The 27,061-nt window shown below is 45.0% G+C and overlaps 1 protein-coding gene across 1 annotated transcript; it reads left to right on the top strand.

Moving 5' to 3' along the window:
- The first annotated feature begins 234 nt into the window (after nucleotides 1–234).
- On the top strand, nucleotides 235–15,194 carry wwox (WW domain containing oxidoreductase). Its single transcript, XM_060060189.1, has 5 exons — nucleotides 235–454; nucleotides 2,031–2,095; nucleotides 5,313–5,370; nucleotides 5,792–5,961; nucleotides 13,619–15,194. The coding sequence occupies exons 1-5, from the start codon at nucleotides 348–350 to the stop codon at nucleotides 13,798–13,800; spliced, it is 582 nt and encodes a 193-aa protein (XP_059916172.1). The 5' UTR covers nucleotides 235–347; the 3' UTR covers nucleotides 13,801–15,194.
- The last annotated feature ends 11,867 nt before the right edge of the window (nucleotides 15,195–27,061 follow it).

A 27,061-nucleotide genomic window follows, 5' to 3' on the forward strand; every position in this document is an offset into this window, starting at 1 on the left:
CCCCCCTGACTCCGCCCACTCTCGTGGGGCTCCGTCACGTCACTACGTATGCTAATGTGCACATGCTGGAAGTTTTCAGTTTCTTTATTTCGATATGATTCATGATAGCTACGTGTAGCTGTTATGCATGCAACAATAATCTCAGTGGCGCAATATAAACAATATAAATGGTTGGTGGAGTCTATCAATTTACAATACACCTCAAATTCCCAGAAAGCACTTCGGTAAACATCGACGTCACGGCTTTGCGGAAGTACTTAAATCAGTGAATTGTTATTTTTTTTTTAACTTTGACAGTCACATTCATTCTGTAGAACTGATATTTGATATAGGCTTTAGTTAGCGTTATGGCAGCTCTAAAGTACGCAGGTATGGATGACACAGATAGCGAAGATGAATTGCCCCCTGGATGGGAAGAGAGGTCTACTAAGGATGGATGGGTATATTTCGCAAAGTAAGAAAGATTTCCTTCGAAGAACACCATACAGTGCATTCATATTATTATAATGGAAAGTTATCGTTGGCGAATGGCGATAGCATCCCGAATAATAGTTGCTTTGAGTTTAAAAACGCACAAACAAAAAAAAGGCTACACTTTCATTGGAATGAGTGTTCACCCTTGACTCGCATTGCAACTGTACAATAAATGGTCAGGTCTTCTCATGGGACTTTTCTGCGAAGCGTCAGAAGCGTCCCATGTCACGGCTAAACGAGGACATGGTTAAGAGCCTCTTTTTGAAGGCTATATTTTAACGTGTGGCATACAGGTGTATTTTTGCAATATACTGTGTATTCTTTCATGTAGCCTAAATTTGTAAAGCTAGATAAACAGTAGTTTCAATAGTGCTCTTATTAGTGTCTGTACGAGGGCGTAACACATTTGCCAGAATTGACTTCATAATATGAAACATAAGTCACGTACACTAGAACGAAGGGTAGGTTTACATTTGTAAATTAATAAACATCGTTTTGCTTCACCTGGGGGAATCCAACGTGCCCAGAGAGATGTGTCCTGGGCATGCCCCTCTCCAAGAGGCCCACGCCTGACACTTTTTAAGGGGTGTGTCTCACTTCAACCGGTCCCGGAAGAGTCTACTGAGATATACAGCGGACAGAACTCATTCCAGCTGCTTGTATGCAGCACCATACAAGTGGTAGTCACTAGCACTTCACTCGTCGTCTGGGGCCATATAGGTGACGATTGCAGAGTAGGTTGACTGGTCAATAGAGACTGGGCCTGGATTTCCGGTCCATTAACTTAATGAACCGGAGTGGAGAGAAAGCACAGAAATCAACAGTCAGACTATTATGTTTATTTATTTATTTTATTTTTTCCACAATGTCTTGTTTTTTTAAACGATTTATGATGACTATATGCTCTGTAAGGTGACCTTGGGTGTCTTGAAAGGCGCCTCTAAATTAAATGTATTATTGTTATTATTAGACGTTGGTGTCCCCTACCCTCGCAGTCCCTCCCCCCCCCCCTCATCTTTCAGGGAACACGCCACGGTCATAAATTACCTCAAGATGTAGGAAACACATGAAGACATATGTGTTTTACAAACTCCCCTCAAAGATCTTCAAAAAAGAAAAGGGTGGGTCTATCTGGACTCTGACCTTGTGGCAGCCAGACAGCGACTTTATCTTGTCAGTACCTCACAACCTCACCATCCCCCTGTTATTGTCTACCATCATTAAAAGTTCTGAGACCTGGTTCTTCTGGATCTTCAGCCCAGACACGTTTGCCTTGCTTGACCCCTTCTCAGTATCTTACATCTCCAGACAACATGCTCTCTGGAGATTGTTAGAACTCACAAGCCCTTCAAAGACGCAACTTTCTAATTCGCGACCCAGGAGGATCCACCATCCAGTACAATGTGATCTATACCCTTGTTGTGGTCTATACCTACATAGTGAGATAGATTCAAAGTTGTACTCAATTTGGGATTGTTGTCCAATGATCTTCCATTGGGAAGCCATAAAGACTCTGCTAATTTTTTGTATTTTTCTCATATCTTATGTGACCCCAGCCATGATGAGATGAAGACCCAATGGGAACATCCTAAGACTGGGAAGAAGAAAAGATGTGCTGGAGGTTTGTCTGCCACATCTAAAGTGTTTATCTGGCTTAAGCTACCCATGCACTATGGGTTCGGCAGGGAGTTTAGAGAAAAGTCATTAAGGAGCAGGTTGGGGTTGGACATTACACAGATGGGTCCTTTAAGAGCAGTAAGGGGTTAGACAGTGAATACAGAGACAGGACAATAAGAGGAGGTAGGGGTTAGACAGTGAATACAGAGACAGGACAATAAGAGAAGGTAGGGGTTAGACAGTGAATACAGAGACAGGACAATAAGAGAAGGTAGGGGTTAGACAGTGACTACAGAGACAGGACAATACGAGAAGGTAGGGGTTAGACAGTGAATACAGAGACAGGACAATAAGAGGAGGTAGGGGTTAGACAGTGAATACAGAGACAGGACATTACGAGAAGGTAGGGGTTAGACAGTGACTACAGAGACAGGACAATACGAGAAGGTAGGGGTTAGACAGTGAATACAGAGACAGGACAATAAGAGAAGGTAGGGGTTAGACAGTGACTACAGAGACAGGACAATACGAGAAGGTAGGGGTTAGACAGTGAATACAGAGACAGGACAATAAGTGAAGGTAGGGGTTAGACAGTGAATACAGAGACAGGACAATAAGAGAAGGTAGGGGTTAGACAGTGAATACAGAGACAGGACAATAAGAGAAGGTAGGGGTTAGACAGTGAATACAGAGACAGGACAATAAGAGAAGGTAGGGGTTAGACAGTGAATACAGAGACAGGACAATAAGTGAAGGTAGGGGTTAGACAGTGAATACAGAGACAGGACAATAAGAGAAGGTAGGGGTTAGACAGTGAATACAGAGACAGGACAATAAGTGAAGGTAGGGGTTAAACAATGACTACAGAGACAGGACAATATGAGAAGGTAGGGGTTAGACAGTGAATACAGAGACAGGACAATAAGTGAAGGTAAGGGTTAGACAGTGAATACAGAGACAGGACAATAAGAGAAGGTAGGGGTTAGACAGTGAATACAGAGACAGGACAATAAGTGAAGGTAGGGGTTAGACAGTGAATACAGAGACAGGACAATAAGAGAAGGTAGGGGTTAGACAGTGAATACAGAGACAGGACAATAAGTGAAGGTAGGGGTTAAACAATGACTACAGAGACAGGACAATACGAGAAGGTAGGGGTTAGACAGTGAATACAGAGACAGGACATTAAGAGAAGGTAGGGGTTAGACAGTGAATACAGAGACAGGACAATAAGTGAAGGTAGGGGTTAAACAGTGACTACAGAGACAGGACAATACGAGAAGGTAGGGGTTAGACAGTGAATACAGAGACAGGACAATAAGAGAAGGTAGGGGTTAGACAGTGAATACAGAGACAGGACAATAAGAGAAGGTAGGGGTTAGACAGTTAATACAGAGACAGGACAATAAGAGAAGGTAGGGGTTAGACAGTTAATACAGAGACAGGACAATAAGAGAAGGTAGGGGTTAGACAGTGAATACAGAGACAGGACATTAAGAGAAGGTAGGGGTTAGACAGTGACTACAGAGACAGGACAATAAGAGAAGGTAGGGGTTAGACAGTGAATACAGAGACATGACAATAAGTGAAGGTAGGGGTTAAACAGTGACTACAGAGACAGGACAATACGAGAAGGTAGGGGTTAGACAGTGACTACAGAGACAGGACAATACGAGAAGGTAGGGGTTAGACAGTGAATACAGAGACAGGACAATAAGAGAAGGTAGGGGTTAGACAGTGAATACAGAGACAGGACAATAAGTGAAGGTAGGGGTTAAACAGTGACTACAGACAGGACAATCCGAGAAGGTAGGGGTTAGACAGTGAATACAGAGACAGGACAATACGAGAAGGTAGGGGTTAGACAGTGAATACCGAGACAGGACATTAAGAGAAGGTAGGGGTTAGACAGTGAATACAGAGACAGGACATTAAGAGAAGGTAGGGGTTAGACAGTGAATACCGAGACAGGACATTAAGAGAAGGTAGGGGTTAGACAGTGAATACAGAGACAGGACAATAAGTGAAGGTAGGGGTTAGACAGTGAATACAGAGACAGGACAATAAGAGAAGGTAGGGGTTAGACAGTGAATACAGAGACAGGACAATAAGAGAAGGTAGGGGTTAGACAGTGAATACAGAGACAGGACAATAAGTGAAGGTAGGGGTTAAACAATGACTACAGAGACAGGACAATACGAGAAGGTAGGGGTTAGACAGTGAATACAGAGACAGGACAATAAGAGAAGGTAGGGGTTAGACAGTGAATACAGAGACAGGACAATAAGTGAAGGTAGGGGTTAAACAATGACTACAGAGACAGGACAATACGAGAAGGTAGGGGTTAGACAGTGAATACAGAGACAGGACATTAAGAGAAGGTAGGGGGTAGAAAGCAAATACAGAGACAACTCATGGAGCAGGCCTCTGGTTCAACAAAGGCCAAAGAAGGGACAGAGCCGCCTCTATTTGCTCTTTTAACATCTGCCGGACTATGCTGAGGATGTTTTACGAGTCTGTGGTGGCTAGCGCTATTCCGGAGCTGGACACTTTGACAGCAGTGTCAAACAGGCGGATGCTGTCGAGGTTGTGGGTGATCCTGCCGTATGGCTCTCACCCACTCCACAACGCTCGGGTCAAACAGAGGAGCTCCTTCAGTGAGAGACTCATTGCTCCTAAATGCACCACTGAGCGCCACAGGAAGTCACTCCTGCCTGTGGCCATTAAACTATAACTACTCCCTCTTATAATCTGACAAAGGACTATTTAACATAAACAAACTATAATTTATTCATTCACTCTTCTCACTCTATTCATTTTCATTGCTATTTGCATATGAAATACAGAATGTAAATATTGTATTGTAAATTTGTGAATATAACCCACTCAGAGATGTCCACTTTCACTGAGAGATGTCCACTTCTTACTTTATTCTTACTTTTATTTTAGTTTATTTTATCTGTGATTTTCTTTTATAATCTTATCTTCTACGCTTGTAATTTATATTTTTACGGAGCACCTGGAACGAAACAATTTCCCCCCGGGGATCAATACAGTTTTCCTGATTCTGATTCTGAAGACAAGGGATTGAATGTCGCATTTGGTTTAAATCCTGCTTTGGTGAATGTTTTGCTCTGTGTTTGACTTCATCCATGTCTTTCCAAATTTCTAGTCATGTTTCTTCACATGTGCCTACCATCTATTTCCCCTGTTCTCTGTAGATTTACCATATGGATGGGAACAAGAAACGGATGAAAAAGGACAAGTGTTTTATGTTGAGTAAGTTGTACCTTATTCAGACACTAAAATACAATATTCAGGATTTCATAAGAACATTTCATGAGTTAACTGTCATGAGTATGCATAACATCACATCTTATATCTGTTCCTTATCTACTGATCTCTTAATTTACCTTCTTCAAACCATCGGCCTACATGAGTTAGCCTGTGAACCAATGTTTCATATTAAAATACGTATAATTGATTTACATCCCTTGATCGAGCCCCAAAATATCCATGTCATCCATGTCAAATCATTTTAGTAATTGATCAACAAAATGTATCAACAAATAATCGAATGATGATAGTTACAATATTCACAATGCTCAAATCCAAGACAGTTTTTTAGGCTAAAATAAAAGTGAAACCACAACTACTTTATTTGAATAATATGATTTAATGATGGCAATTGTCGTTTCAGTCACATTAACAAGCGGACCACCTATTTCGACCCCCGGCAAGCTTTCACTGTAGAGGATGTGGTGCTGAAGCCGAAGAGATATGATGGGAACACCGCCGCCCTTGAGATCCTGCAAGGTCGTGACCTTTCGGATAAGGTCATCCTCATAACTGGCGGCAACTCTGGAATCGGTGAGCTCACATACTGAATTGTGTTTCCTTTCACTTATTTCATCATGAAGTGTTCAGTGTATTCATCTGCATTCCTGTAAGGTTGAGCCACTAGGTGGCGACGTGGTGTCGTGGAATATTTGGAGAATGTATTTTCTTTAACTATCCAGACCAGAACAGTCTCCCCTTATCCGTCTAAAACCAGACATTCATCAACATTAGCCTCCAAAATGATACAATTAGACACAACAAATCATTCCTTAATACCGAACATGATTGTATTGAAGTTCATTAGTGGTGCTAAATTGAGTGTCATTGTTAACTGTAATAAATTATGGCCATTTGGCCCTACCGAATGCAAGGCTCACATTATAATGGTTTTTAAACAAATCTATTCCTCTTTCTTTTAGCTAACATTTGAGCAAGTGGCCCTTTATTTTGGACTGCTGAATTGTTCAGCACAGGTAGTGACAGTATTAGGGGAAATCAAATAAAGATAACTTTTGTTAATTGTATTTCTATTCATATCTTTCTTCTCAATGTTGAGCAGTTTAATTGTTATTTTTTCGTGAGATGACTGCAATCAGAGCAATATATTTAGAGTAATAGCAGCTACAGAGAATAATCTTCACCTTATAATGGGGGTCTTGAACTAATTTAATGCACTGCTGACCTTGGGGATAATTCCCCTTAATGTCCGCAAAACACTTCATCAAGCAAACCTAAAGTGGGAGTGTTTGCTAGTCAAACTAATTACATTTTGTCTGTCAAGGTGAGTCAGAGTAGCTGGCTGCCTATTTGATCAGTTGACCATATAAAAAAAAATATATATACTTTTACTTGAACTACGAATTAACATTCAATCTCTGTATTGACTTGTTTTGCACAAGAATAAACAATATGTAAAAAATAACATAAAATAATTAAAGTTAATACAATTAATGGTTTTGGACAAGTTGCTAGGATACAATATCAGTATGTATATGTTTGCATGTACCTCGTGTGTGTGACATACAGAACCAGAACATTAAAAGTTTATATTTATTTAAAATAAAAAAATAGATTGGTTTAGATAATAACTAAGACAAAACCATATATTGTTAGATAGGTTGACGAATTAGCCGGTTTTAGATTCAATGACGATATAATTGGATTATTGAAAAAAAGAAATCGATATTCAATTTCGCCACAAGAGGGCACAGGTGGCCCATCATGCCAGTCGAGCCAATAACGTCTTTATTTAATTTTAGACGAAGCTTAACACTTGAGAGGAAGGTGAATAAATAAGCTCCATATAGTTGTTTTTTCCTCACATATAAATGATTACATATAATATATAAAACTAATGTAAAAAAAAATAATTATATGAATAATAATTTCATGTACATATAATGATGCATCGTGCATATAATTAACATGCCAATAGTAATTGCCGCTGCTTGAATGCCTCTTTGACATTCCAGTGGCTTATGAGTAAAATTAGCTTATGCCAATTGGTTGGACACTTTTAGCATTTTATTCGTATCTGTAGATAGTGTCAAGGCTATTTTCAAATTTAGGAAACATATTCTTTTTATTAGTAATCAAAAAAGACAAATTTCCCTGCCAAATTTCCATAATTTTATACTATTAATTTAGCTTTTAATGCACATTCATTTAAAACACATGTATGGGTTTATTTATGCATGAAATGTAATTGTGTGCGAGTTTGTGACCAACCTTGAAATAGTGCTCGGAGGCGAGATATTATGGTCTGTCCTGCCTATGTGCTCACCCCGTTCTTTGCACAAGCATATACTGTGCCTCCTCTCGGTTCCCATGGTAATCGAAGAAGCCATAACTCCAATTGTGTTTATAATCCTACTGCTTTGTTTTTCCTTCTCACTTATCCCCCCCCCCCCCTCCCCTCCACACACACACACACTTTAATGGCTCTCTGACTGCTATAGACTGGTGCTTGTATACCTGTACCTCACCATTGATCTGTAGAAGCTTTGACCCCCACTACAGGCCCCTCATCCATCCCCATTACACACGCTGGCTCTGCCTTTAATTCCCCTCAATTCAACTAACTCTCAGCTTACCAGGGGCCTGTTGTCCTCACAGAACGCCCCCTCTGCGCTGCCTGGTTACAGGTTCACCCAACCCGCTCTTACTCAACGTTCTGTTTCAACCCGTTTTTTCAAATTCATCTGCGGAGGTGAATCTGAAACGTCAGCTAAACCCTATGACCAAAAGATATCCCTGGTTTCGGGAGGTCGCTATATTAACAGTGTGACTTCTGTGTCCAGAGCGCTGGGATGGTAACGTTCCAGGGACCGCTGTCTGGGTTCACCTTGTCACGGACTAAACTTAGTGTGTAGAGGGCTCGGTCAGGGATCATGTGGCTTCCCGTCCCACTGTTCTAGGCACGCATTCATGCATGCATGCACATTTATCTAGATGTTATTCATGCGATTCATAATCCACCAATATAGCGCCCGTGAGGGATTGCTGTTCCCTTTGCCTTTTCAAGTAAGCAGGTACAGCCTCACCCTAGGAATACAACATCGGGTAAAGTTTAAAGTCATGCGTCGCAGACGTTCTTCTGTGTTTTCCGCACTCGGTATTAACACGTTGGAGTCGATCTCAGGCCTTGGCCGTGTCTTCCGTTGGGCGAGCGGCATGCGTCCTTCTCCTGAATCCCTTTGTTTGTGTTTAGGTGGGGGAATCACAGAAAGGTTAATGCGTTCCGGGGCAAAGAACAGTGGGGATTAGGGGCCCGGGCGGGGCTTCCCTGTGTGGTCTCGCTGTCGTCAGTGGCTTGAACACGGCTACGCCGCCGTTGTCCTGGGACTTTGCCTCTATTCTTATTCATGGGAGGAGAGGTGGTCCTGTGTTTGTGTTGATCCCGGCGTTGTGTTGGTAGATTAGGCGTGGGGTCCTCGCTCCACTCTCCGCATGGAGAGATGTCTGACGCCAGATGCAATGAGTTTGCAAGGAGCTTATATCCCGAACCCGGCTTTGTGGTTGATCATTAGATTGAGGCAGATTTGTTAAGCATAACTGCCATTAAATTGGCTGCAAAGCCCTGGTATTTACTGCATGGCTGTTTATGAATAAGGACCTCCTTAAAGAGCCACGCGGCGAGGCGGTAAACCCGCGCAGCTTTAAACCCGAGCGACGTTAAGGAGCAGAATGCATTATTCATAGTAGGACGAATTAGATGGATAAAAAGATGTTTCTGGTGAGGGTGGCATGTGGCTCCTGTATGTCACACGCTGTGTGTGTGTGTGTGTGTGTGTGTGTGTGTGTGTGTGTGTGTGTGTGTGTGTGTGTGTGTGTGTGTGTGTGTGTGTGTGTGTGTGTGTGTGTGTGTGTGTGTGTGTGTGTGTGTGTGTGTGTGTGTGTGCATCTCAATGTGTGTGTGTGTGTGTGTGTGTGAGAGAGAGAGACACTGAGAGCATCTCTGAGTGGCTGACATCCAGATAACTCTTTTGTTGATAATAGCAGGCGTGTGTGTGTGTGTGTGCGTGTGTTTTTGTGTGATTGTTTTGTGAAGCCTTCCTCGGGAATAAGCAAATGTGTGCCCTGGTGAGAGAGGGAGAGATGGGATAGGCCTGGGTGTGTGTGTGTGTGTGTGTGTGGGGGGGGGGGGGGTATATGCTGCTTGTGTGACAATAGGGGAACACAGGCAGCCCGGACCCGTGGGCCAGAACAGCTCAACCTTGGGCTGTAATCACCCCCCATACATCCCACTTTTGGGGTGACATCAAACTCTTCTGGAACTAATGAAGGGGAACCAGAAGGGCGTCCGCGGATTGGAGAGAAGGGGGGGAGGGGGTGGTGGTCTCCTTATCTTTGGAAAGGAACAGGTGCACTCATCATTAAGACACATCCGAGTTAGTATGGCCATGGAATGAGGAAGTGTTTTGGGACCGCCTAGCGTCTGTAAGACCGTCGGCCACACAGCGGGATAATAGCCCCAGATTGAGATTTACTCCCCCTTCTTCTATAATCCAGATTATTTCAGACAGGCTCTCAGAATGATACTATAAACGTGTCCAATTTAACAGCTATTGGATTTTTCATTGCGGATGATGCACCAAATTAAATAAGGTAGTTTAGGAGGCTGGGGGGAGCACAGGAGGACACTTGCTTTATTTCCTCATTACATTCCTTTTTGCTATTTTGCAGCCCATTCATTTAACCAATTTCACATCGTGAGATATGTATTGATAAAAACCCGATTGGTAAATCAAAAAATGTAGCTGAATGTGTGTTTATATAATGATGAAGCTTTCGTCTAGCCATGGTTCTTTGAAGATGACCCAGGGAGATTGAAGATGTTCACCCACAGGTCCGCTGTAGTGATCAGAATTGAATTCTGCATGCTCAATTGTTACGGAGCTTATTTCACTTAAACGCCTCTCTGTGGATGCAAATCAAGGGAACGAAACAAAAGCGCGCTGCTCCGATTGCCAAATAAACACGTTTACTGACGAGGCTGGTAATGATGTCATTACTTTGAGCCAATACACCTGTGTACGGGGCGGTATCCGGAGAGGGGCGGTGGGGCGCGGAGGACAAACAAAGCGTGAAATCACTAAATCACACTCATTATTGGGGATATCAGAGGGGCCGGGATCTTAATCTACCATGAAGAGCACTCGCTGCTTCACAGCATTCCCCTCATACTAGCCCGCTGAAATATATTTCCAACAATAGCGGAGCCATTAACCGTGTTGTTATAATGTCAGATGTATTTTTTTAAGTGTTAAAAACATGCACACAACTATTTGGGCGCTGTCGATCTGTCTGCTTTAAATTGCCTCAACCATGAGGTCCTGTTTTTTTCTGATTCCCTCTCAGTGGGCTACTTACTAATTCTTACGTGATAATTAGTCCTACTGTTAATCCACCATAAATAACCTCGAGGCAGACGCAGCACTACATGGTGGTCAGGGCCAGGGCCGACGGACTACGGGGGAAAGTGAGGCAGTCGTGGGGGGGCCCGAGGCAGAGGGGGGGGCCCATGGCAATAAAAAAATAATAAAAAATTCGAATCATCCACCAGCCCATAGTCAACCCCCCCGTCAACAATTGTTCTCTACCCCCCCCCCCGTCAACAATTGTTCTCTACCCCCCCCCGTCAACAATTCAGCGCAGGGGGCTGGTAGGGGGAATTCGGGGGGGGGGGGGGGGGGGGCCCAGGACAAGTACCTCTTGTATAGGGGCCCAGGATTTGGTGCAACGGCCCTGGTCAGGGCTACTGAGCGCGTGTGAAAAACGGCATACGGCAGCCGTCGATCCGGCAGAACCGTAGCAGACCCATGGACCTATTAGAGTAGACCCTGGAAGAACCCTCCTCCCGCCGCGGTTTCCCTCCCTGTCCGACCCTCGTCATGTTCCGGCGTCAGCGCGAGACGCAGGAACAGCGATCCGCTCCTTGTATCACCTGACCAAACTCGTTCCCGCGCGGCCTTTCTCGCAGCAGCACGAGCGGCAGGGCAGCGACGTCTGCGTCACGGCGACGCCACACTCGTTATTTTACAATTAATGTCAGGACCTTGTTATTTGTCACTGGGAAATACACGGCGCGGTTGCCGCTGTTGTTGTCGCTGGCATATTCTAATTTGTCCCCCATTATGGAAAACACTGGCGTCGATTAATTTCACTTTCATGGTTTGTACACACAACAAGTGAGAGTAAGGTGACGTTGTTGACAGGCTGCCAGTAGGCTAGGCTAGTGACAAGAAAAAAGTATGGCAAAATATATATATTTTTTCCTAGCCTACATATAAATCAAAAAATACTTTACCCTACTGCTAAACACTTTAAAAAACGAATCTAACCCGTATATGGCTTTTAATGTACACACAATTCAAATATGTCTGCTGGATATTAGGGGAGATTTATCTTACCTACCTACTTTAACTACCCATTTTTGGAATTGCATTTCTATAGTAGGACTACATATTTATTCAGTTAGTCAAACTGCTTGCTGCCTTATTTTCCTTTCCATTGCCTGTCAGTAGAATTATCTTTTCTGGCGACTGGAGCCCTTGACGTTATACTACCTAATAAGGTGTCATATAATTTAATTCCATGCTTCACTTGTCAGAGAGCACTTCCGATCCTACTCCAATTCTGAGTTCTAATAGATATTACCCCTTAACACTTTCCTCACAATTAGGCTTCTCAGTTTGGCTCTTAATGAAAATCAGATTAAGACGTATAATCTAATTACGGTTCATATTAATCCACGCTCCCGAATGCTGTGACCACACGAGACTTCCTTTGGCTTAGTCACCGCCGTGATTGTTAGTCTGTCAATCAGGGCAATACACACACACACACACACACACACATGCACACACACACGCACACACACACAAACACTGCGTGCGTGTGTGTGTGTGTTTGTCTGACTGTGTGTATATTTCAATGATACAGCATAGGAAAAACATCAACATTAAAGGAAATATCACAGAAATTACAAAATATGCATAAACCCATTCAACCCACGGTTGGAAATGACCCATTTCGATTTGGTCGTTTTAATAACAAACTTCTTCTGATCCGTGTGAGTTTGGTCCGTGCTCCATTGACGTCACGCGGTACGGTCTTCGCCGTGATGAATTCGGCACACATCGGAGAAGTGAGCGAGATGGGAGAAATGTCCTTATCAGAGGTTCCTTTGATGTTCCCCGGGTGGAACTTGTTCGGCGGTACATCGTTATTTCAACCCGGGTTCGCCGTGGATGTCACGTCTGCTCGATTGTCGTCTCTTCTCTATTATGAGTGTTGTTTGCATAATTAATGTGCTGCTGATGGCATAATTACCGACATAATTAGCAACATGCCCCCCGCCGCAGTTCGCGCGGGTGTGGATACCTTCGCTAAGGGCAGTGGTGGAACCCACGCTCGCCGCTCTCCGCGAGTCTTCCAACCACATTAATTCTATCAGTTACATCACTTCAGAGAGACGTGATTAACTTCCTTCACCAGTCCACTGGGTTCACTCAATGGGAGAAATTATATGGAAAATTGATGTGGATGTGTAACCGTACCCTCCTCAACCACTCTGGAATTCAACTGCCCTGAGAATCACTTATCTTCAGAATGGTAATCTTTAAAGCTTTGCTCTGACTCTCTCTCTCTCTCTGTGTCTCTGTCTCTCTCTGTCTCTGTCTCTTCCGCTCTATCTCTCTCATGCTGTCTCTCTCTCATGCTGTCTCTCTCTCTCATGCTGTCTCTCTCTCGCTGTCTCTCTGTCTCTCTCTCATGCTGTCTCTTTCTCTGTCACTCTGTCTTTATCTGTATCTCTCACTCTCTCCCCCCCTCACTCTCTCTCCTGCTGCCTCTCTCGCTGTATCTCTCTCTGTCGCTCTCTTTATCTGTCTCTATATCTCTCTCTCTCTTTATCTGTCTCCCTCTCAATCACTGTCTCTCTCTCACACGCTGTCTCTGTCTCTCTCACTCGCTGTCTCTCTCTCTCCCTCGCTGTCTCACTCCATCTCCTTTCTCCTCACGGCTCTGTCTGCCCATCTGTCTCTGTCTCTCTCACTCGCTGTCTCTCTCTCTCTCACTCGCTGCCTCTCTCTCTCCCTCGCTGTCTCACTCCATCCCCTTTCTCCACATGACTCTGTCTTCCTGTCTGTCTCTCTCTCCTGTCTGTCGCTCTCCACCTCTGCAGGGTTTGAGACGGCCAAGACCTTTGCGCTGCACGGAGCCCAGGTGATCCTGGCGTGTCGGAACCTGTCCAAGGCGAGGAAGGCCATCGACCTCATTCAGCAGGAGTGGGTGAGTGCCACACACGGAACCTCCCAGAACCGTCCAATCACTGGACACCTCCTGAGCCTTGGATACCTCCTGTGAAGGGGTGGACAGTAAAAGAAAAAGGGTCCGACCTCAGTGGAGGAGGGAGGGATGGAGGGAGGGAGGGAGGGAGAAGAGAGAGGAACGGGGAGATAATTACCTGAGATTATTGCTTTAATATAGCTGTGGCTGGCTTGTGTCCCCCAGATTTACGAGGGTTGGAAAATAAACAAGTGAAATGCGTGTGCTGAAGCGGAAAGAATAAGCCATTAGCACGGCTTGATTACAGAGAGACGGACAAGGATGACCGGGGAGCGCGTAGAGCATATATATATAAATATAAATATATATATATACATGCATGCATGAACATTCAGACGTATATATGTATAAATATATATATACATATATGTTTGAATGTGTATGCATGTATACATGTATATGAGTGTGTATGTATATATAGATATATGAGTGTGTAATATGTATCGATATACTAATACAGATCAAGAGAAAGCAATAGAAAAGACAGTGTGTGTGTGTGTGTGTATGTGTGTGAGAGAGAGAGAGAAATGCCTTTAAGCAAAAGTGAATCTGCAGTGTTTAAACTCATCCAAGGCTCTAATGTAACCAAGTAATCCTTGTGGCTGTCGCTTCTCCTCCAGTGTAAAACTGTGCAATGGGTAAAATCCACTCAACACATCTATTAGCGTTGACTCCTTGTCCAAACCAATGAGACGTGTTGGGCTGTAAATAAAAAAGAAAAGGCTGTCTGATAATTCAATGAAAAGATACTTACTCCACGTAAAATATTCTGTATTTTTAAAACATGCCATTGGTTGAGCAGGTTCAGAAAGGTTTGCAGATGTGATAGATCTTGCGTGAGCTAGGAACTGGTAGGATCTGAAAGCGCCTCAAATATTCCCTGCAAAAGGAATCACATCACATCCCATCGCAGGCCAATGAATAAAAGTCTAAAATATCAGAATAAAGCTTTTGGTGCAAATTCTCCCCGGCGGCGACCTTATTAATAGATTCAGCCGCAGAATGGAGAGGTGGATTAATCTTTATAATGATTGATGGACTCTCCCGGTTCTTCCCATGCTCCAATGCTAAGGTCACCCAGATAAGAGGGTATATTTTGGGGTCCCCTGTACAAAAGGTCGTCCTATCAACTTCCAGGTCCCTAACGATGTCCTGCCGGGCTGCCAAGAGTTGGACCGCTGTCCTGATTCCCCACGACTTCTGACCTCTAACTACCTACCTACTGAGGGAGGGAGGGAGGGAGGGAGGGAGAGGGAGAGAGGGAGGGAGGGGGAGAGAGAGAGAGAGAGAGAGAGAGAGAGAGAGAGAGAGAGAGAGAGAGAGAGAGAGAGAGAGAGAGAGAGAGAGAGAGAGAGAGAGAGAGAGAGAGAGAGAGAGAGAGAGAGAGAGAGAGAGAGAGAGAGAGAGAGAGAGAGAGAGAGAGAGAGTGTGTGTCACAGATGGTTAATGGGTCACAATGGGCACTGGCTGTTAGGAAGAGCAGAGGTCACAGGTGAAATATTTCCCAGCCAATCGTACTGTTTGCTTCCATCCCTGCACTACTGTATAAACAGAACACTGTGCTGTAGTTTTGTCTGTGCTGCTACTTACATTTCAACCTAACACGGTAAAACGCCAGTGAGACACGTATGTACAGCAGTGCCAGCCGGTCAACAGAGGGTGTTAAGAGGGCCTTAATGTCACTATATGGCATGAACTATACATTTAATTGACTTATTTTAAATTATTCGTGCTCCATGTGCAAACCAATCCAGACATCCAGCCAATCCGGGCTCACATTCATTCTTGCTCGTACATCATGCGCGTTTGCTCCTCTAAATGAAAGAGCTCGATACTCTGTGGGCTCCGCTGGTGCCATAGCGCTCAATGGTTCCCGGTTACCTTCTGATCCGTCCCCTTGATGTGTGCACCGAGCCCCTCAGACCCTCCCGCCACCCAGCAGGTTAAGCTATTGGGTAACCGCAAAAGTGCCTGCGTGCATGTGATTTATATTTCTTGATTGCCTCTAAAATTCTGCTTATCTTTGACTCTGGACCCCCTCAGAGGACTGGAACCCCCCCCCCCCCCCCCCCCCCCCCAATCTCCCGGGGTGGCCAAGGCCCTCGTTCTCCTGAGTGGAATAGTTTACACGCACACGCACACACTGACCCACACAAACACACTGATACACACGCACACACTGACACGCACAAACACACTGACACGCACAAACACACCGACACACACGCACACACTGACACACACAAACACACTGATACACACGCACACACTGACACGCACAAACACACTTACACACACAAACACATTGACACATGCACACACACTGATACATACACACACACTGACACCCACTCACACACTGACATGCACAAACACACTGACACGCACAAACACACTGATGCATACACACACACTGACACACACGCACACACTGGCACACACAAACTCACTTATACACACAAACACACTGACACACACAAACACACTGATACACACAAACACACTGGCACACACAAACTCACTTATACACACAAACACACTGACACACAAACACACTGACACATACACACACACTGACACCCACAAACACACTGACACACACAAACACACTGACACGCACAAAACACTGATACTTACACACACATTGACATACACGCACACACACAAACACACACTTATTCTCCATATTGTTTTTACCCAAAATGCTTATTCCCTCCGCCCGTAACAACCCATTCTAATGAGATGCTTTGTAAGAGTGTTAATTAGCCAGCCGGAAACTGATTGCTGTGTGTGTGTGTGTGTGTGTGTGTGTGTGTGTGTGTGTGTGTGTGTGTGTGTGTGTGTGTGTGTGTGTGTGTGTGTGTGTGTGTGTGTGTGTGTGTGTGTGTGTGTGTGTGTGTGTGTGCGCGGCAGGAGGAGGATATTAATATGGCTTTGTACTGCTAAGGAGAGTTGTGTCAGGGTCTGCTTGGGAACCAATTAGGCTAAAGCTCATTGTCCACTGAGACTGCAGCAGGAGGGTGTGTGTGTGTGTGTGTGTGTGTGTGTGTGTGTGGAGGGCAGGCTACGAGACTGTAAGGAGTGGACAGACCGACAGACAGACGGGTAACCAGACAGACAGAAACACCTTTCTGAACCGTGACAGACCAGTGTGGGGGGAATGCACGTACGCTCTCCACCTGATCTGCTCTCCTCATCCAGGTCCTCAGATCTGTGGGGTTATATATAGATCATCTGCCGCTGTAGATACTTCCTGGGACATTAAGGTAGAGCAGAAGTTGAATCCAAAGACTGGATGTTTCTTCCCAGGACCCTGCTATTTCCGTGGGCGCGACCGTATTCTTCCATTAAGTCAAACGCCGGAGGCATCAGAAGCCTACAGTGTCATCGAGACGGATGGAAGACTAGAAATAGGATTTAAAATATATAGAAGCCAAGGCTAAGTTAGGAGCCTCACTTTCCTCCTCTCAAAGTTGTCTTTGAAAGAACTTCAACCACTTCCTATTCCTTTTTCCAGGCCCTGAAGTTTTATTACGGTTTAAACCCACCTGACAAGGAGCGTCGACTGTTTGTTGCTCGTGGCCCACATGCGACAGACGCAGCTGCCAAAGTCCTTGATGAGTTGGCCAACATCTCCTGGGGAAAATGACTTCCCTTCTGGAACTATAGGTGTACGGATATGATTACACCTCCATGTTTTACCGTGCTTCTTTGTGTCTCTTTGATCTACCGTTACTCCGAATCACAAATGTTTGGAGGGCGAATGGGTGTGTGTGCATGTGCATGTGTGTGAGCATAGAGCACAGAACGGTGACGTCTGTGGGTGTGTGTTTGCGTGTGGGTTGCTTTTTTCTTTGGGGGGCTGTTTCTGAGTGTCACAAAAAGCAATTGCAGTCCTTTGTGCGGGGGGTTGTGTGCATGTGTTCACCTCCGTGTTTGTGTGCGGGCCGCGCACGTCGGCACGTGCGTGTGCGCGCGCACGGCTGCGGCGTGCGTGGCTGCGCGCGTGTTCATGCCACGGACATGTCTGTTTGCCGAGTGCATAACCGCGTGTGTCAGCGTGACGGGGGCTGTGCCCTCCTGGCCACCAGGCCATGCCACCCTCGTTCCTCTGAGGCACACACAAAGTGACACATGTGAAACGCTGACCTGGTCAGTCGCTTTCACCTCCTCCAGGGCTCCGGGCACTGCTCTTTTAGTCTCTCCTCCTCCTCCTCCTCATCTCCCCTCCCTTCCCTTTTGTATCTCCTCTCACATCCTTTCCTTCTCTGGTTCCTTATCTTGTGGCTTTTCCTCCTCCTCCTCCTCTGCCCTTTCTTCAGCAGAATGAGGGGGAAATGGCGGCCCATTTCCCAGGTCACTGAGCAGACCTCTAGTGCCGCAGAGTCCTCTCTGCCAGGGGTTCTGTGTCCCCGCTCTGGGTTTATGGAAGGGTTGAAAAAAACCTTCAATTGGAACTGGTCACACTTCAGAATAAAGGCGCTCTTCATGAATGCTATTATATCAACTATTAGCTGAATGATTCTAATAATTCATAATAATCATGCGTTTCATTCATTTGTTTCATTATCTTATAAGTATTTGTAACTGATTAATGCGTCATTATTATTTTCCTGGTAATTTCAATTCTGACTTTAAATCATGGGACATTCTTTGTATTATGGTCTTTCTTTTTTTACCCTGGACACTTCTTTTGGTAATATGTAGTTATTTTAAATGTAATATTGTCTGTTCTTTGCATTCCCACACACACACAAACACTTTCACTGTTTAAGGACAGTTAACATGCAGAACTGTTTGAGTGGTGAAGAATGTGTGACTTGCCTTATATTTGTGTGTTTGTGCGTGTGCGCGTGCGTGTGTGTGTGTGTGTGTGTGCGCTTGTGCGTGTGTGTGTGTGTGTGTGTGTGTGTAAATTGGCCTGTTTCCTTAGATATTAGTATCGTGTCTCCGTCTCTCCCGGGACAAATTCTCATTTCTCCCATATTTATTTATTTGTTTGCTTCCCCCCCTGCCTTTCTATCTGTACACTGGGAATAGGAGGGTTAGCACAACCCCCGCCTAGAAAGCACATGGAACGGCTGATCTGGGGGGGGGGGGGGGCAGAGTGAGACTGGAATTGAGATATGTAAATGTGATGAGGAAACCCCCCCTTATTTCCCCCCAAACATATCAGGCTGAATCCTCCAAAGAGCCTGTGCAGGGAGCATTAAGGCTAGAACGGGGTGGGGGGTAATATGCTATGGAAGAGGGTTTACATTACACTGGTGGATGGTAATGCTGCGTATGGGAGTAATAGATGGCCGTTTATGTGGCATAGAATCATGTAAGTCCTATGGAAGTATACAAGTGTTTTTTATGTTGTTGTTGTTGTTTTTTTTAATTTTTTTACGCGTAAGCACATATTGGACTATTGTGTACGTGTGGTTGAGTGTGTGGTCATGCACGCGCACACGCACGCGTCTATGCATAACACCCCTTCGCATGGCCTGTGTTTAAATTCTTGATTATGCATTTTGCATAGCTTTGGGACATGCATCCCTCTTCCCCGACTGCTAATAAAGTGACCAGGGAGATGGGGAGCTAAATGAATCCTAAAGTGCACGCCTCGGCGTTCCTCCCTCCCTCACACGCCTGCCACGGCGGCAGCTAGTTACCCGGAGCCGCGGCTAACCGCCCCCCCCCTGTACTCCTCCGTCCGTCCGTCCGTCCGTCCGTCCCTCCGTCCGTCCGTCTCTCCGGTCGGTCTGCTCCGGCCACGTGCTCCGGCGGCCGTGAGGTGGGGGCCCCCGGTCCCTAATTGCTTGTACCGCGGCGAGCTTCTCTTTGTGGAGGAAGGCCGCTGAGGAATAACTTTGAATAAATCTCAACAGTAGCCGGCTGGCCTTCTCTCCCCCCCCCCCCCCCGCCCCGCCCCCTCCACCTTCTTCTTTTTCTCCTTTTTTTTTGTGCAGGATAAGCAGTTTAGTCGGAGGGAGCACATCACAGTTCTTGCCGGGGACTGATGGGTCACTCGCCGGGGGTCATGTTGGGGAGGATTTAAATGATGAAATGATGTGAGTGGCGCGGAGAGGGGACAGGAGGGGAGAGATGTGTGAGGCGGCACCTCTTTGTTGTTTAAACCTGACAGCCCTGCCGTCCCTCACTCCTTCACCGGGCCCCCTCTGTGGCGGGCCGGGGGCCGGGTGCTCCTTATGATGATCGAGGTGAAAGGCCACCCCGGTCCCTCTTTCTTTTGCGCCGTTCCTCTGCTCCTTTCCTCTCTCTTCCCCTCTCATCCTCCGTCGCTCTCTTCCTCCCTTGTACGGCTCATGCTCGGCCTTCATCTTTCCTTCTCCTCTCTCTATTCCAGCTCTCTCCCTTCCTTCTGTCACTCCGTCTCCTTCTCTCCCGTCTCCCCTCTCTCCCCCGTCGTCTGCCACAACGGTGTTATTTTATTGAAGTCCGAGAAGTGCTGACCACAGAGAGTGGGTACACTGTGGCTCCGTGCTGTAACGTTATAAGAACTGAAATCTGAGCCAGTCTTCTGCTCCGTGGCTGGAGTGACCCCCGGTGTCAATGATGTCTGGGGTACGGCTCATGTCTGTCAAACAAAGGCCACGTCGGAGAAGCCATCTAAAATAATATTTTTTTATACGTGTGATCCATGTTACATAATGCAAATAGCCGGGGCTGACTGCTCCAAAGTAGTTTTTTGTGCGTGCGTGCATGCGTGCGTGCGTGCGTGCGTGCGAGCGAGTAGTGTTGTCTGTTAGTGTTTGCTATGAAGGGTGATTGCGCTGTAATGAACAGACTAGTTCGTCACGCGACATGTCAACAGCTGCCATGGCGACCAATCTTACTCTGGGTAGTTTCAAATTCAATGTCACCCCGACCAAGGACAACCGACACATCGCTCTCTGGAGGATATCAAATTCTGCTACTGATAGAATACCATGAAATGATGATGATGGCACTGTTAACATGCTGAGGAAGGACTTTTTTTCATATTAAGTTTGGTTCTGAAAAACAAACAAACAAACTGAAAAGTCATTCAGGCTCCTGAACACGCGGGACACCGAAATATTTGAAATGGCAAGATACGATTAGATAGAATATAAGATATTTCTTGATACGTTCAACTTTATTACTCGCCCTGGCATTTCTATTGTTTGCAGAATTTATTTGATTTATTTTTTAAAAGACGAGGGAAATGATTTTCCTTATTTTAATATTTTGTCCTTTTCTTTGCATGAAACACAACCTCTATGTTCATGTTCTGGTTTCTCTGTGGAAAAAATAAACATCTTTAAGGCCCCAACACAACTGTGTGTGTGTGTGTGTGTGTGTGTGTGTGTGTGTGTGTGTGTGTGTGTGTGTGTGTGTGTGTGTGTGTGTGTGTGTGTGTGTGTGTGTGTGTGTGTGTGTGTGTGTGTGTGTGTGTGTGTGTGTGTGTGTGTGTGTTTTCTTGAGCTTTGACACAGAGTTAACAGTAGTTTACAGCTTAATCAGTCTGCGAAACGGAATGCATATTTATCAGAGGATAAATTCATGACCAGAGAATCAGGCCCAAACCAATATATCTCTCTCACACAACACACACACACACACACACACACACACACACACACACACACACACACACACACACACACACACACACACACACACACACACACACACACACACACACACATGATTACCAACACACACACACATGATTACCAACACACACACACACACACACACACACACACATACAAACATTAACATCCACATTTACACTTAAAATCCACATTTCATTAAAAGGGCAGATCTAGGCATCCCTAGATTAAAAAACAACGTGTGTTTTTACAGGTCCATAAATCAAGGGCTGGACAGGGGGAATCATTTGAACCGTGGCGGTGCAGTGCGTTAGTGGGCCCCGTGTGACTGAGGCCTAGCACTGGCTCTCTGATGCTCTTTGTTATTAGTTGAATTCTCCTCTGCCCCATATCAACAGCAATCTCATGCATCTGTTGACTGGTAGCAGAGGCCCCATGATGGGTTCATTATTTCGAAAAAAATCGAATAATTAGATGATCATAATATAATAATAATGCTTATGATATTAATAATAATGACAATGCTAATAATAACGCTATTATTATTATTAACAATAATTATAATAACAATTCAAATAATTATTACAATAATTATGACATTTGTAAATAATTAATAATAATGTTATGCATTATGTATATGCATGCAACTTTTTTTGTAGCTGGTCCAGTATTTTATCTGCTTTATTCAGCATTTGCCAAATGACTTAATGCAAACGTAAATACATTAATGTATGATGCATCGTAGCCTAATGCAATGCAAAGGCCGGAAAGTTGTGCCGTCTATATTTCCCTAATCTAGTCAACCACATCACAGCCATATCCAGAGGTTGATGTTGGGGAATATTTCCATACATATTTCCCTATAATAACCACGACCTGGTCACACTTATTATGCGGTGGGATTAGCGTACATGAGTGAAAGATTTGGGAATGTCAGGGGTTGACGTTCCTTGTCTTGTGGTTGGAGAGTGCAGGACAACGGTGATCATGGGGATTTAAAGGGTTACCTTTCAGCCGTTTGTGTAGACTTCATCCCAGAAAATAACATAATAATAGCACGCACCCATGAAAATATAGGGACAGCCATGTATGCTGCACTGCTGTCTAGGATTTGCATACATCAGGATATCTATATGTTGACAGTATTTCTGTAACTAGAGATTCAATGTTTTCGGGAGAGTGTGTGTGTTTGTGTGTGTGCGTGTGTGTGCGTGTGCGCGTACGGGTAGTTCTCCGTCCGGGCCTGGTTCTCAGCAGGTTCTGCGCTGTAGTTAGGGCCGGACTGAGGCCAGAGGGACGGGGTAATCTCCTTTGCACTAAAACCCCAAACAAGTGGCGCAACGGGACTGGGGGGGAACCTTATTACATATTACCGGCTGAACTGAGCACGCTCCCTGACTTGTGACCAGACCCTGTGTGTGTGTGTGTGTGTGTGTGTACACGTGTGTGTGTTAAGGGGGGCTCTGGGGTGTCTCCATGTCTTTCTCTCATACTGTACAATCTTTATTAGGAGCCAGACAAGGTTGGTCCGCAGGGCAATATTAATTTTGTGTGTGCGTGGGTGTCGGTGTGTGTGTGTCCGTGTTTGTGCGTGTGCTTATCATACGTTAGCACTATTTTATTTACCTGTAGTTTACTTGAAAGGATGACCAGGTGAGGTCAATCTATCTACTATCACCTGTAATAACCGTTCCCGTGGGGTTAGATATTAGCGTTTGACCTCCAACGTTGCGTTAACCCCACTGTGATGGTAGCTGGGACTTGGGCCTTCATGGGTCATAGACTTACCAGAATGTTTGGGATCCTGACAAATATTTTTCAGATATATTCTACTGCGCATATGTGCAGTAATGTCAACACAAGGCAGCGTCCTGAATGGCTCGAGTGTTAATATAAGTGTTTGACCCGTGTTCATATTTCCAAGTTGTTTTTGTCTTAATGTCCCTCTCTCTGTTCATGTTGTATGTATGTGTTCCACTGCTTTTTGTGTTTGAGCGTTGACTGATCTAATTAATTGTGTGTGTGTGTGTGTGTGTGTGTGTGTGTGTGTGTGTGTGTGTGTGTGTGTGTGTGTGTGTGTGTGTGTGTGTGTGTGTGTGTGTGTGTGTGTGTGATTGGTTGGATGTTGTACCTGCTGATTGCCTTGCCAGGTGGCAGGTCTAAGGATCAGTGACCTCCATAGGTGGCCTGAATGTGTGTGTGTGTGTATGTCCCTGTGTATGTCCCTGTCCCCGTGTTTTTGTGCATTTTGTACATTTTTAAGTTTTTCGAATCTGATTTGGAAGTGGTCTTGTCATGTGACTGGCCGATTCCCCTGGGTGGTCCGTAACAACGGGGCTGTCTCCTGATTGGCTGTGGTGTTAATGGGCAGCAGGCTAATTGGGCAGTCTGTGATAGAGAACAGTTAATAGTTAATTGGCGGCTCAGATCCTTTCTCCATAGAGCACCCGTGTGTGTGTGTGTGTGTGTGTGTGTGTGTGTGTGTGTGTGTGTGTGTGTGTGTGTGTGTGTGTGTGTGTGTGTGTGTGTGTGTGTGTGTGTGTGTGTGTGTGTGTGTGTGTGTGTGGAGGGAGGTGGTCATGTGTGACCCAGCGCTTCAACGCTATCGCTTTGCTTGGTCAATTGAATCAGCAACAGTAAACAAGGTCTATAAAGGCAAATGCTTATTTTCTCTGATGTTGAAAAGACAGCGGATGAGGTGGGGGGGTGGGGGGGGGGGGGGGGGGGGCAGGGGGGCAGGAGGGATGGGGACCTGCGCGGCTCATCCATTACCTCCACACAGTGGTCCAGGGTTTAGCTTCAGGAAGAGTGATTCGCACCGATCAGCTCTGGACTCCATCTCCCATAAATCCTGTTGCATGACACTGATGGATGTCAGCCATAACACCCCCCCCCCCCTTCCCCCCCCCCCCCTCCCATGCCAGCTCTGACATGTGAAGAGCAACACGGAGAACTATGGGAAGATTCGAGAAGGGGCGAGAGAGATTAATTAACACTGTGTGAAAGAGATTAGAATCTATAAATATCTCCGTATGAAGCCGCTGAAACAAACTTGCTACTCAATCAACGTTTTAAAATAATAATTCAAAGGTGGAAAAATCTGAGCTATGTTTATTTTGGCGATGCGGTCATATTATTATTACTATGATTATTAGATTATAATTATGTGCATGCTGTGATCGCCGACTTGCAAAAACCTTTGTGTTTGGATGTTTCAGGGTAAATACACCTTATTAAAAATCACAGGTATTATCACAGGGATACAGGAAGGAACTGCAGACCTGGCTAGACAGGAAATGGAGAGATGCGTACTTCCTCATTAACACAGTCCCATTACGGTCATAAAGCATTCCAGCGAACACGGGGGTGGGGGGGGTCTTCTCTTCTCTCTTCTCTCTTCTCTCTTCTCCAGTTATTACAGAACATTGCCTGGGTTGATATGGGGACTGTGCCTGCGGGAGGGGCAGGGTTAAGAGACATAGCCAGGTCAGTGTGTGAGGAGGAAGTGATGAAAGGTAACGTGTTTATTAGACGGGTGTTTCAGAAGCCCAGAGGGGCCACGTGTGTGTTTGTGTGTGTGTGTGTAGAGTAACACACCATAATGGATTCATTTAGATCACTCTGTCAACTTGGAGAATTATGTTCAAAACAAAATGAACTTTTACTGAGCTGAATAAACTGACGTTTTTTTAATTTGGAAATTATAATAGAAATTTCAGAGTGGGCCTTTTTGATTGGACGTTTACATTTTTTTTTTTTATGCATTTTCTCCACATCAAACACACACAGACAGACCCACATCCAGCTGAGCATTGTGTTCCTCAAGACCAGCCTACCGCCTCATACACACACTAAACCCCCCCCCCCCCGCCCCCCCCTCTGCTAGTTCCACGGGGGCCTCAGAAGGCCCTACTGTCCGCCTCATTCATCACCAGCGTCGGACCACCCCCCCCCCCCCCCCTCCCTCACTACACCCCCCTCTAACCCCTCTCCGAAAAACGCTTCGCTCCGAGTAAGTGGCGGTGGGTGGAGGGACAGAGTGGTAAAACACTCCTCAGTTCACATCCCTCTGTCTCCACTTCCCTTTTCCTCTTCTGCGGTGAGTCTGGAGAGATGGATGCAGCCAGTGGAATTAATTGCACCCCTTTACTGAAGATCAGCAAGTTTGCTCTGTCGGCGTGCTGATGTGCCATATGGTTGCCCACTAGGTGAACACTTTGATTAATGTTGCCTTCTCTCCCCCATCCCCCACTCTTAATATTTGATTCTGATTAGAGGAAATTCCTCAAATTCTCCCCCATCTTCAGTCTCTGCACTCTTTTCCCCCTCATTGTTTCTTGTTGGTGACCGTGTTGCTTTTGTTGTATTATTGTCGGTTCCTCTGAAGACAATTTGACTAGTTGTCTATTTGTGCTGCCCAAATAGCACCTATGGCACTTCAAGCCATCATTGTGTATGAGGGTTTCTACCTCTGTGTTTCCTCTCAAGGTTTCTTAACTATCTACCAGATTTTTTGATGTTTTTGGTTGGCATCGAATGTGAAGAACATACTATTATAAAATGCATTTTATCAACAATATGCCAGTACATCTACCTCCATAGCCAGCTATGTTTCTTTCCATACGACTTTTAGATAAGTTAACTGGTTTATATCAATGAGTATTTAAATGGTTACGTTTAGATATGTATTAGGTTAAAAGTGGGTAAGGTGTAAGGTTAGAAATGGTTAAGTTTAACTAGCATGCTTGGCATTATTACGTTTAGGTATTAGTCTAGAGGTGGTTAAGTGTAGGTGTTAGAGATTGGATGGATTCTGGTTTAGTTTGAAATGGTTACATTTTGGAATGAATTTAGTATTTTGTTAATAGTATATTTAATAGTATATTATATAATTCAAAAAGGTGAAGTTCTTTAGTATAAGGTTGGCGGAGGCAGCGTTAAGGTAAGTGTCTGGTGTGGTTAGGACCACTGTGTTTGTTCCAACTTTTCAGTGATGGTTTGGCGTGAAAGGCGAGGGAGATGGCATTCAAAGCATCTTTGGTAACATGATATATTTCTAAATAAAGGTAACGACTGTGTGGGACAAAATGTTTGTGGAATGTAACTAATCCTTAAGGATTTGAATAGCTTGTGCCAAAGTTTGGTTAACTGAGAACACAATTTTAGGCTTGGTTTTATTGCATGAAATGATGGCCAGCGCAGAGACATCGTTGGCAGAAACAAAAATAATTCAGCTACGTAGCAAAACGATTTGGATTTAACTTCCTTATTTTATTATTATGCTAAAAAAAAAATGTCCATGTTGTGTTAGTGAATAACATTACTTGGAATGAGATAGAGGTGTCCTTTGGTAACAGCCAACAGAGAGGCCATCAGGCAGCTGATCGCAGTACAAAACCCCCTAAACCCACAGCCATAAGAGAGTGGAGTGCTGGCGTCTTCTATAGGTCCAGCCCGGTGTCCTATGCAGCTGATTGGGCCCAGGTGAGGCTGTTAGCTCCTTCCATTAGCCTCGTCAGCCTTCCTCTTTGTCCGTGCTCCGTCACTGCACTCCGCCCCAGAGGCCTGGCATGCACACACACACACACACACACACACACGTACACATACACGTACACACACATACACACGTACACACGTACACATACACGTACACACACACACACACACACACACACACACACACACACACACAC

Source organism: Gadus macrocephalus, chromosome 9, assembly GCF_031168955.1.
Source record: "Gadus macrocephalus chromosome 9, ASM3116895v1".
Lineage (NCBI taxonomy): Eukaryota > Metazoa > Chordata > Actinopteri > Gadiformes > Gadidae > Gadus > Gadus macrocephalus.

What these genes read in the sequence shown, in the direction of transcription:
- wwox (XM_060060189.1), top strand. Translation starts at nt 348, where the DNA reads ATGGCAGCTCTAAAGTACGCAGGTATGGATGACACAGATAGCGAAGAT. An exon ending in GGACAAGTGTTTTATGTTGA is followed by an intron (nt 5,371 to 5,791) that starts GTAAGTTGTACC and finishes TTGTCGTTTCAG; the next exon opens with TCACATTAACAAGCGGACCA. An exon ending in TGGCGGCAACTCTGGAATCG is followed by an intron (nt 5,962 to 13,618) that starts GTGAGCTCACAT and finishes CCACCTCTGCAG; the next exon opens with GGTTTGAGACGGCCAAGACC.